This window comes from Balaenoptera borealis (assembly GCF_965194805.1).
Source record: "Balaenoptera borealis genome assembly, chromosome: 11".
NCBI lineage: Eukaryota > Metazoa > Chordata > Mammalia > Artiodactyla > Balaenopteridae > Balaenoptera > Balaenoptera borealis.
Window position 1 is genome coordinate 96,590,468 of NC_138868.1, and position 12,545 is coordinate 96,603,012.

General features: G+C 39.2%; 1 protein-coding gene across 2 annotated transcripts in view; it reads right to left on the minus strand.

Moving 5' to 3' along the window:
- BUD13 (BUD13 homolog) overlaps positions 1-12,127 on the minus strand; it is a 34,231-nt gene extending 22,104 nt beyond the window's left edge. The window contains exons 1-3 of one of the 2 annotated variants that reach the window (XM_082339763.1): positions 11,937-12,127; positions 9,865-9,958; positions 5,749-5,833 (exon numbers count right to left, since the gene is read on the minus strand). In XM_082339763.1, coding sequence (XP_082195889.1) covers positions 5,749-5,833; positions 9,865-9,958; positions 11,937-12,079 — 322 coding nt within the window. In that variant the 5' untranslated portion in view covers positions 12,080-12,127. The remainder of the gene's footprint in view (positions 1-5,748; positions 5,834-9,864; positions 9,959-11,936) is intronic. The other variant, XM_082339762.1, reaches the window with a different exon arrangement.
- Between the last annotated feature and the right edge of the window lie 418 nt (positions 12,128-12,545).

A 12,545-nucleotide genomic window follows, 5' to 3' on the forward strand; every position in this document is an offset into this window, starting at 1 on the left:
AAACACAAAGAGCAAAGAGTCAGATTCCTACAAGTGCTCTGTTCACCCTTGTAACCAAAGTTTCAAAAGATGCCCCCGGCAGGATACATCTCAAAACTCTTCAGAAAGCCCAAAAGGTATGCACAACTCTTACTTAGGGGTAGTAAACCAGCACTCATGTATATCCTAAGAATAATCTCTCATGTTTGCCTAACAAGTCATAAATCTGCAAAGCATTTTAAATGTATTTTTCATGTTACATCTTGTTAGGTAAGCAGGGCAGGTATCCTTGCTTTACAGACACGAAAACACAGACTCCAAGGAACTAAGTGATTTCTTACCTAGGGGTCATAGCTACTAAGATGAAGAGATAGGCTAGAACTCCAGCCTTCTAACCCCCAATCCAATGTTCTTCCCAAAACCTTATTTGTACAGAGTTCCCCATCAGAAGCTCCTACTGATATTTAGCCTAAATAATTCATAGTTTGCATCCACTCTTCTTTCAAAAGGCAAATTGACTAAATCTGTGCCGCATCAAAATGAAATGCTGTTAACTATTTAATCCATGCCATTGTGCTCTTTATTAGAGTTGGGGAGAGCACCAGAAAGAAAGGATCAGCATTTACTGATCACCTACTGCATGCCCATTATTTATATAGATTATCTCATTTAATTCTCATAACAAGCCTAGGAGATAAACACTGTCATCCTTATTTTATAGATGAAGAAGTTGATACTCAGCAAGATTAAGTAGTTTGCCAAAGTCATCCTGCTAGTAAGTGGTGGAATGAATATCCAAATCCAGATTTGTTTTTGACTCCAGAGTCCATGTGCAATCTTTGAAAAGGAAAGCATTTGAGACTTTCAATATTCAAAGGCATAACAGAATGAAATGTTTATAGCAAATCAGGACAGTTCCAAAATCCAGTTTCTCTTCTCCCTCTATTTCTTATCACTGATCTCCCTAAACAAATAAAATACAAACACAAATAAAAGTTGGGTAGGACCCAATGAATACTTGTTAAATGGATGAATGAAACGAAGTCAACTCCTTTACTTTGGAGAATAGGATCCTCTGACTGGAATCCACCCCTCAGAGAAAAGTATTGATATCTGTGGGGTACCTGACAGTAAATCTAATCCACGAGGTTGATAAATTCCATAATATTTATAAAAAGGAAGTAAGGGTCAGAGATCAGTCAGGATATTTCCAGTAACAAATGGGCCAGTGAGGACGAGGCAAATGAAAAACAACTATGCACGTTTATGTTTGTGTGTGTGTGTGTCTGTGTGTCACTTCCTAGACCTACAGATATGGAAATCAGAAGATTCTCTCTGAAAAAAAGATTGTGAAGAAGACTGGAAACACAACCACAGGATAAGGCAGAAAATAATAGATATGAGTGAACAGGATTCTGATAAAATAATACTGATAATAAAGTTTTCATTCATAAAACATAATAATAATGTACTAAAAATTGAGGCAAAGGTGATCACTAACCAATAGCCAATTGTCACTTTTGTTATGCATTTTTTTCTAATCAGAATTTTAGGATAATTAACCTAAAGGCACAAAGTATAACACAGAAAGAATAAATCCTGTTTAGGAGTTAATTCTTCTACCCTCCATATGTGAAAGGGAACAAGCATCAAGGGTAAACAGGAGTTAACTATCAAGAAGCAAGATCCTTGCTTATGTAAGAATGGAACAGAGAGGGTAAAAATCAGCACTCTTCCACTGGCCACACAGAGCCCAAATGACTGCTGGGACCAGGGCTGTGACTCAGTGGGACCAAGTATTTCTTAGTCTGTGTCCCTTAGTAAGCAGACCTACCACCAAGTTTTTGGAAAAGGGGAAATGACTGCTAAGCCCCAAGTGATGATTTACCAAAGAGCAGTAAGCTGTAAGAATCAAATACCTATTAGCAATTCAAGAAATATGTCTTAATGGCAACTCTTTGTGCTGGGCAGAGGGAATACTAGGGCAAATAAGACTAGGTCTCATTTCTGCTCAGACATAACAAATGTACTTTATCAAACTCTCAAGAACTCAAAAAATGTTTTAAATAGAGAGTTAAATTACTAGCCCAGGGAGAGGGTGTAGAGTGGCAAATGGAGGATAATGTGCTGCAAAATACCAATAATTAAGGGAAGAACAAAGAAAGATTTATTAATACAAAAAAGAGGATAGAAAACATTGATCCTTGGCCCATACACGTGTCACTTCAACCTGGGAGAGGACAGAGGTTGCTTTAGTCTCCAAATTCTGTTCCTCAGATTCTCGTAAACTCCTCCAAATATATACTAAGTGCTCTCCTATTCTGGGCCAGAAAGGAGTGGGTGCTGAAAGACACCCAAATGAGTCACTTCCTGACCTCAGTAACCCTAACACCAAAATATAAGAATAAGTGGAATACTTGGTCTCTCAGTTCTCATATCTTACTACCTCTGAAAAAGTTCCAAATTCTTTTTCACTATATTTTTCAGGATCAGTGACACACTAAAATAAACTATGCATTCCTCTAAAAAGAAAAGTGTAGGACAGAAAAAAAAGGCTTCCCTCAAATCCAACAATACATAAAAAGGATCATACGCCATGATCAAGCATGATCAAGTTGGATGCAATCCAAGGTCACAAAGGATGGTTCAACATACACAAATCAAATCAATCAGTGTGATACACCACATTAACAAAAGGAAAGACAAAAACACATGATCATTTCAGTAGACAAAGAAAATGCATTTGACAAAATCCAACACTCATTCATGACAAAAACTCTCACCAAAGTGGGTAGAGAGGGGACATATCTCAACATAATAAAAGCCATTTATGACAAACCCACAGCCAATTGTCACTTTTGTTATGCATTTTTTTCTAATCAGAATTTTAGGATAATTAACCTAAAGGCACAAAGTATAACACTTTTTTTTCCTACTATATATCACAGGGAACTATATTCAATATCCTGTAATAAATCACAATGGAAAAGAATATAAAAAAGAATGTATATATAACTGAATCACTCTGGTGTACAGCAGAAATTAACACAACACTGTAAATCAACTATACTTCAATTTAAAAAAAAAAGAGACACTTCTGAGTAAGAGATAAGTAACCACCAGGAAGAACAATTCAAAAGTTTTACACAGAGATAATACTTTAAGGAAGAATTATAAAAGTGTCTACAAAGGCCCCCCAGGCTATGTAGTTCAAATGTCAAAAGGTCTAAAGCCATCTCCATTCAGTGGGCCTGATTTGTATGAAAAAGCAAATGTGCAGTTTTATGTAAAGAAATAAACATATTGTGTCTTGATGTGAACCAAGCAGCAATGCTATTTTGCAGTTCACACTTTCTAGCTCAGCAAACCATTTACACACAGGATTATATTCATATTGAAAAAAATCTTTTGTCTAGGTGATGTGATTACCTTTGACAACTGGCACTTACTTCATGGTCAGTGGAGCTATAATACTCAACAATGAAAAACTGAAAGCTTTCCCACTAAATTCAGGAATAAGACAAGGATGCTCACTCTCACCACTTCTATTCAACATAGTATTAGAAGTCCTAGCCACAGTAATCAGACAAGAAAAAGAAATAAAACCTATCCAAATTGGAAAGAAAGAGGTAAAACTGTCACTATTTGCAGATGACATGATACTCTACATAGACAACCCTAAAGCCACCACACAAAAATGATTAGAACTAATAAATGAATTCAGCAAGGTAGCAGGATATAAGATTAATATACAGATATCTGTTGCATTTCTTTACACTAACAATGAAACATCAGAAAGAGAAGATTAAAAAATAAAATCCTGTTTAAAATAGCGTTTAAAAAAAAATTACCTGGGAATAAACTTAACCAAGGAGGTGAAAGACCTATATGCTGAAAACTATAAATCACTGACAAAGGAAACTGAAGATGATTCAAAGAAATGGAAAGATATTCTGTGCTCTTAGATTGGAAGAATTAATATTGTTAAAATGGCCATACTACCCAAAGCAATCTACAGATTTAATGCAAACCCTACTGAAGTACCCATGACATTTTTCGTAGAAGTAGAACAAATAATCTTAAAATTTATATTGAACCACAAAAGACCCAGAATTGTGAAAGCAATCATGAGAAAAGAAGAATCAAGCTGGAGGTATAACCCTCCCAGACTTCAGACTATGCTACAAAGCTACAGTAATAAAAACAGCATGGTACTGGCACAAAAACAGACACATAGATCACTGGAACAGAATAGAGAGCTAGAAATAAACCCACACACCTATGGTCCATTAACCTATGACAAAGGAGGCAAGAATATACAATGGAGAAAAGACAGTCTCTTCAACAAGCGGTGCTGGGAAAACCAGACAGCCAAATGTGAAACAATGAAATTAGAACATTCCCTCACACCATATACAAAGATAAACTCAAATGGTAAAGACCTAAATGTAAGGCCTAAAACCACAAAACTCCTAGAAGAGAACATAGGTGAAACATTCTCTGACATAAATCGTAGCAATATTTTCTCAGCTCAGTCTCCTTAGGCAAAAGAAATAAAAGCAAAAATAAACAAATGGGACCTAATTACACTTAAAAGCTTTTGCACAACAAAGGAAACCATCAACAAAACGAAAAGACAACCTATGGAATGGGAGAAAATATTTGCAAATGATGCAACCAATAAGGCGTTAATATCCAAAATACACAACCAGCTCATACAACTCAATATCAAAAAAAGACCCAATCAAAAAATGGGAAGAAGACCTGAATAGACATTTTTCCAAAGAAGACATACAGATGGCTAAAAGGCACATGAAAAGATGCTCAACATCGCTAATTATTAGAGAAATACAAATCAAAACCACAATGACGTATCACCTCACACCTGTCAGAATGGCTATCATCAAAAAGTCTACCAATAACAAATGTTAGAGAGGATGTGGAAAAAAGGGAACCCTCCTCCACTGTTGGTGGGAATGTAAATTGGTACAGCCACTGTGGAAAACAGTATGGAGGCTCCTTAAAAAACTAAAAATAGAACTACCATATGATCCAGCAATTACACTCCTGGGTGTATATCTGGAAACAATAAAAACACTAATTCAAAAAGATACATGCACCCCAATGTTCACAGCAGCACTATTTCTATAGCCAAGACATGGAAACAACCCAAGTGTCCATCAAGAGACTATTGGTTTAAGAAGCTGCGGGACACACACACACACACACACAGACACACATACACACACCTAAATATTACTCAGCCATAAAAAAGAATGAAATATTGCCACTTGCAGCAACATGGATGGACCCAGAGAATATCATACTAAGTAAGTCAGACAGAAAAAGACAAATATTATATGATATAATTTATATGTGGTATCTAAAAAAATAATACAAATGAATCTATATACAAAACAGAAACAGACTCACAGACATAGAAAACAAACTTATGGTTACCAAAGGGGAAGGGGGGAAGGGGTAACTTAAGAGTATGGGATTAACAGATACAAACAACTGTACCTAAAACAGATAAGCAACAAGGATTTACTGTATAGCACAGGGAACTATATTCAATATCTTGTAATAACCTATAATGGAAAATAATCTGAAAAAAAAAAAAAATATATATATATATATATCTGAATCACCTTGCTGTACACCTAGAACTAACACAGTCTTGTAAACTATACTTCAATTAAAAAAGAAAAAAAAAAAAGCCTTCTCCTATAAATGGGAAATTCAGATTTACCGATTGTTGGAACTCACCTCCCAGAAGCTTCCATTTGGCACTGGAACGAAAGGCTTCCATCTGCTTTACCTCTTCTGGCCGCTCATCCACAAACTCAGCCACCTGTGGGAGTCAGAACAATACGTTAAGGAAATCCACAGGATCCAGCCAAGTAGCACTGTTGTTGTCTCAAGAACCTGAAGCTATGACTATTCCATTCCTAATAATACACGGCACATGAAGACCCAAAACGGCCATGAAGAAACCGGTACTGGTCCTCAGTTACATTTGCTCCATAAACCTGTGATTGTCACTGGATGGTTTAATTATAGATCTTTCTCTGACTAATCAATTTCCCTCCAGAGGTTAATTTCTTTCATTACAAACCTTCTTATTAATGTGCCAGGTATACAACTGCCACTTGTAAGCTAAAAGCTCAACTCCTTTTACCCTTTTACTTTTACATTCAGAGTGAAAACACAGGCAGGTTTCCTGTCATCCTATCATTCATTAAGGGCTTTGGACTCCTTATGAAAACTTTCTTCTTGTAGGTAGTCACAATGACAGTTTTTCTAGTATCCAACCAAAAGAAGTCACTAAAATGTACACAGACTCATAGAATCTTTAAGGGATAAGACCATATTTCATATCATCCAAATTCCCAAACAAATCTGGAAACTTCTCTACGGTATCCTTGATAAATGATCACTCATGTAGTCCCTCCCTGACAGGGAACTAATTCACTGACATGGAACTCATGTTACAAGGCAGTCCACTGCATTTTGGGGCTAGAAAGTTCTTAGTTTCATTGGACCCATATCTACCTTCTTATAACTTCTTTCCATCCACCCTAGACCCACCTCTGATGCAACTGATCCCCTTTCCACATGATAGACCTTCCAAGATGGCTGGCATAATAAATTCTAATTACACAGTAGCAACTATGAGCAAGGCACTGTGTTTTGTGCTTTACTTATATTATCTCACTTAATCCTCACAAAAGTCCTGGAAAGAAAGGCTCCACACTACTAAGAGCAAACTATGGCTCAGAGAAGTTAAGTAACTTTCTCAACCTAGCAAGTGGCAGAACTGAAACTCAAACCCAGGTTTGAATTCCCCTCTACTTCTTCTCTTCTCCCAAGATCCTACCATCATTCTTCATATAACCTAGTTTTGAGATCTCTCACCGGGCATTAAAAACACAGGCTTTCAAACAAGATGGGGTTTCCCTGGTGGCACAGTGGTTAAGGATCCGCCTGCCAATGCAGGAGACACGGGTTCGAGACCTGGTCTGGGAACATCCCACATACTGCGGAGCAACTAAGCCCGTGCGCCACAACTACTGAGTCTGCACTCTAGAGCCCACGAACCACAACTACTGAGCCCGCATGCCACAACTACTGAAGCCCGTGTGCCTAGAGCCCGTGCTCCACAACAAGAGAAGCCACCTCAATGAGAAGCCCGCACACCGCAACAAAGAGTAGCCCCCGCTCGCCGCAACTAGAGAAAAGCCTGCATGCAGCAACAAAGACCCAATGCAGCCCAAAATAAATAAATAAATAAATTTATTTTAAAAAAACATGATGAATTGAGATCTAAATTCCCAGCTTTGCCCCTTAATATTTGTATAACCTTTGGCAAATTATTCTAAGCCTCAATTTCCTCATTTGTAAAAGCAGGATCAAAGGATTGCTATGAGGATTCAACAGATAATTCATGTAAGCTTAGCAGTGCTTGGTACATGGTAAATTACACCTATTAATCTTGTGCTGCCTCTATTACTGTGGTTGTCCTAATTATTGGTTGTGATAATCTTGGAGTAACAAAAATGAATTCAATAATCAAGGTCTGTTGTAACAAGCATAGAGTCTAGCAGTGGGGCTAAAGCTTCCCTTCTTTAGGTTTTGGGGCAATCATAAGAGCAAAAGACAATATTATGAAGCAAAATTAAAAGACCTGACTAGAAAAAATCAAAATTTTTTAATGTCAAAAACTATTATAAATGAAGAGGCCAAGGACAAAATATACCTATGGCGTGTAAAACAGATAATATATTCCTATTATACAAATATCAAATAAATCAATGAAAAAAATTAAAACTCCAATTTTCTAAAAAAATGGACAAATACAAGAAATTCATAAAATACAAAAGCCCAATAAACATATGAAAAATCATTCATTTTACTATTTTTCAAAGAATCTGGATACCACTGTTCACCTGCCAAATTGACATAGGTTTGCAGTTGTTTTTGTTGATGTGAATAATGCTCCAATATTGATGAAGAAATGGGGAAACTGACATTCCCATACACCTCTAGTGGGAGTGTAAATTCTTACCACCTTTTGGAAAGCAATATGGGAAACACCTCAAAATGACCATACTCTCTAACCTATTGATTTCACTTCATAGGAATAAAGAAATAAATGGATTCTTACAATGATTTATGTCCAAAATGTTTATTAAATCATTATGATATTTTAAAACAGGAACAACCCCCCATACAGCCAGTAATAAGACAGATTAAATTAATATGTATATTGAACTACTATGCAACCATTAAAAGTCACATTCTCAAAGAATATTTTAAAGTCTTACTGAAGTACTGACAACATACTATTAAGTGAAAGAGCAGGCTCCAAAACCATATGTATAGTATAATCCCAATTATACTTGAAAAAATAAATAAAATACAAGTATTACAATCTATGAATTAAAGCATCTAAACGTTAGCAGTTGTTATCTCTGGATGGTCACAGTAAAAGTGATTATTATATTCTTTTTAAAACTTAAACGTTCTTACAATTACAAAATATTCTATAATAAACATGTATTGCTTTCGTAAAATAAAAAAATAGGGCTCCCTGGGTGGCACAGTGGTTGAGAGTCCGCCTGCCAATGCAGGGGACACGGGTTTGAGCCCCGGTCCGGGAGGATCCCACAGGCCGCGGAGCAACTGAGCCTGTGCGCCACAGCTACTGAGCCTGTGCTCTAGAGCCCGCGAGCCACAACTACTGAGCCCACGTGCCACAACTACTGAAGCCTGTGCGCCTAGAGCCCGTGCTCTGCAACAAGAGAAGCCACCGCAATGAGAAACCTGCGCACCGCAATGAAGAGTAGCCCCTGCTCGCCTCAACTAGAGAAAGCCTGTGCGCAGCAAGGAAGACCCAACACGGCCAAAAAAAAAATGAATAAATAAAATTAATTAATTTATAAATAAATAAATAAAGTTTAAAAATAACAACAAATGTTATAAACATTAACTAGGTTTCAGTAATTCATTCTGACTGAAACTAAATTGGCTCCTTATGATCACTATTTCCCTTCTAATTACTAACAAACCATCTTTTAAATAATCTATCAATATTATAGAATATGCTGGGGATTAACATTAAACACACTCATCTGGAATTCACCTTTACAACCTTTTAGTATAATACAGCCTATCAACAGCTCTCCTTTTCACCTCGTTTCTCAGCAATTCTGAGCAAAGTTTCCATGACCATACTGATGCTAACTTATTTGCCTATGCTTTTACCCACCTGGCTCTTACTCATCCTTTAAAATTCAATTCAGATATTTCCATCCTTCATGGAATTTCCCAGTGGGATAAAAAGTGTGCTATCTCCCTTGTGTTCTAATAGCACTGGGTACATATGTGAACTCTATCTCCAACATTCATCATATTGTCATTTGAAATTCAGTCTCCCATTGTAGAGTATGACCTGTAAAGTACAGACACTATGTTCTCTTAATCTACATATCTCCTGTACTTAGGCAAGAGCATATAATTTAAAGCTTAGTTGAATCAGGGAATAAAATGAGCAATTAAAAAGTTTCCTTTGATTGAACCTGAACGTTATTTTTAAGGTACGTTCCAACAAATTGAACCATGGCGAATTCTAATCATGGCTCTATCACTGACACTGAGGAATCCTGCCTCTCTGTGATCAGTTCCCATTTCCAGGCAGATGGAGCCCTCCATATACAAAGACTGTGTATAGGCATTAGCAAAGAAGACTACTTTAAAATAGCTCCTGGAAAGTGTCACCTCTTCTCTGCCCTCAACTTTCCCCCTTACTAATCTACCCTGCACTGGGAGTCGAGATTGAGAGGCTTGCATTTCAAAGTCCTCACAGCCTCAAAAGATACACACCACAGGCAAATCTCCATCATCTTCCTCTTCCTCCTTTTCTGTTTTAGTGGTTGACATAGATGTCCAGCTCACGTCATCATCCACAATCCGCATTCTAAATGTGAAAAATAAAAAGATCAAAAGAGAAGAAACATTTTTGGATAACAGCCTACAAACACTTATCTTTGGTTTTAGGCTAAAACTCAAAATCCTACAAGAGCTATGGTCCATTCTTTGCCAATACAGCCAACTTCATCTTGTACCACTGCCTCCTCAGTTCACTACTCACTAGTCATCTTTTGGTGCCTAGAATGAGCCAAATTCCTTTCCGTATCAGTTTCATGTCTCAGTTCCTTCCCTCTGCCTGACCTACTCTTCTCATTCTTTACTGGGAAACTCTTACGCATTCTTAAAATCCTAGCATATATATAACTTCCTTCACAGACCTTCCAATACTATTTCACTTACCTCCCCCAACTAAGAACCCCTGTTAACTCATTCTTGGAATACTTTATCACAAAGGAAATAAATCAACCAGTTGTGTAATTAGTTGTTTAAAGGCTGTATCCCTATTAAACTATAAGCTCCATCAGAGTAGGGACTATGCCTCTCTCACTCACAGTGATATCCTCAACACCCTGCAAAAACTGGCATAGGAAGTACTCAATAAATGTTTGTTACATGGATAAACTACGGATGAGTCCAAATAATAACAATGCCATGATGTAAACAGTTATTATTAACAGTTACTATTTGAAAAGGCAAGATCACTTATCACAACAACCATTTAATATAAGTGATATCATTCAGAATTACTCTCATTTTTAAAGATGAAAAAACTGAGGCTTAGACAGATGAAATATCTTGCCCAAGGCCACACAGCCCATAAAGTGGCACAGCTAGGACTTATCAGTGTTACTCCAAAGCTCAAGTTAATTTCACTACATGGCACTGCCTCCAAGGAATCCACACAAGTCAGAGGGGACAGAAAGCAAGAATAACACAACAACCAAACCAGGACAGGAAATGGATTAGTTCTTCGGAACTACTTGACTTTATTGGGTATATTATTAGTTTCCTAGAGCTGCCTAACAAAGTACCACAAACTGGGTGGCTTAAAACAACAGAAATGTATTCTCTCACAGTTCTGGAGGCTTCAAGTCTGGAATCAGGTGTCTGCAAGGCAATGCCCGCCAGTAAGGCTCTAGGGAAAGACCTTTCCTTGACTCTTCGAACTTCTGGTAGTCCCTACTGTCAGCATAAAACCAGTCCAGTCTCAGCCTCCATCTTCACGTGGTAGTTTTCCCTGTAAGTCTGTTTCTGTATCCAAATTTCCCTTTTCTTAAAAGGACACCAGTCATATTGGATTTAGCGCCCATCCTAACCCACTATGACCTCATCTTAACTAATTACAACAGCAAAGACCCTATTTCTAAACAATGTCACATGCTGAGGTTCTGGGTGGACACGCCTTGGAGGGAAGGGGCACTATTCAACCCAGTACACTGGGCCACATAAGTTTTCTCGTTTGAAAAGTGGGGGTAACAAAAATATCTACTTCATGGTACTGTTATGAAGCTTAAATAAATCGTTTAGGTCTAAAGTACTTAGAACGGTGCCCAGCACATGACAAGAACTGTATAAGCGTTAGTTGTTATTGTTAGTAGTAGTAGAAAGAGTAACAGGAAGTGAGCATAGGTCTCCGACTCAGGACCGGAGTCCTTGGCATTGGAGAATCCCCACCGACATGTTCTGGGCCCTTAATATCCACGCACAGAACCTCTGAATTCGCTTCACCACTTTAGTCTCAGGGCACAATATTCATTCTCTGCGGGAGAGGACGGAATGCTACAAAGGCGGGAAAAGAGTAATGAAAGTTACAGCCGGGCCTGAATACGTCGAAGACACTGCCCAGGGGCGCGAGGAGCGGTCTGAGCGGACTCCGGGCTCAGGCAGCGCCGGGCGAGCAGTCAAGGGCGCTGGGCCCCTCGGGGCCGCCGGCGAGGAGCCCAGGAAGAGCCGGGCCGAGGGCGGAGCTGGGAAGATTAGGGGCGGCGAGCCGCACGGACCCCGCCCCGCCAGGGCCAACTCACCCCTTGCCGCCGGCCCCGCCAGTCTTCGGCCGCTTTTTGCGACGCTTGCGGCCGGACTCAGGGCCCCCGTCGACGCCGGCATCTGCCCCAGACAAGTAACGCTTCAGGTATTCGGCCTTGGAGAGCGGCGGAGCTGCCGCCATGGCAGCGGCGAAGGCCGGGAGACGGATCGACGCTGAGGACAAAATTCTTAAACGCGAAACGGACAGCGAGAACTCTGGGAGGCGGGGCCAAGACCGGAAGTGGCGGAGGGTGCTTGGACCGGCCAGGGTGTCTCGTGTGAGCTTTTGCGGGCTTACGAGGGACACGCGCACCTTGGGGGCCCACTCTACATCCCTCTGACGGGGCAATCGTGTTTCTTATCTTTGTCCACTCTGTCATTAAACAGACCGTGCAGCAAGCGCTGTTGTAGCCGCGAGGCTACAGCCACGACCCCAACAAGATCTCTGCCCCCAGCAGCTTCAGAAGCACCAGAGAGCAGTAGTTAGGAACGTGGGCTCTGGAGCTGCAGTGCATCTCAGTTTGAGTTCTGCTTCCATAACTTCCTAACTGTACGACCTTGGGCAACATACTTAACAAAATGGGGATAATAATGACACCGAACTCAAT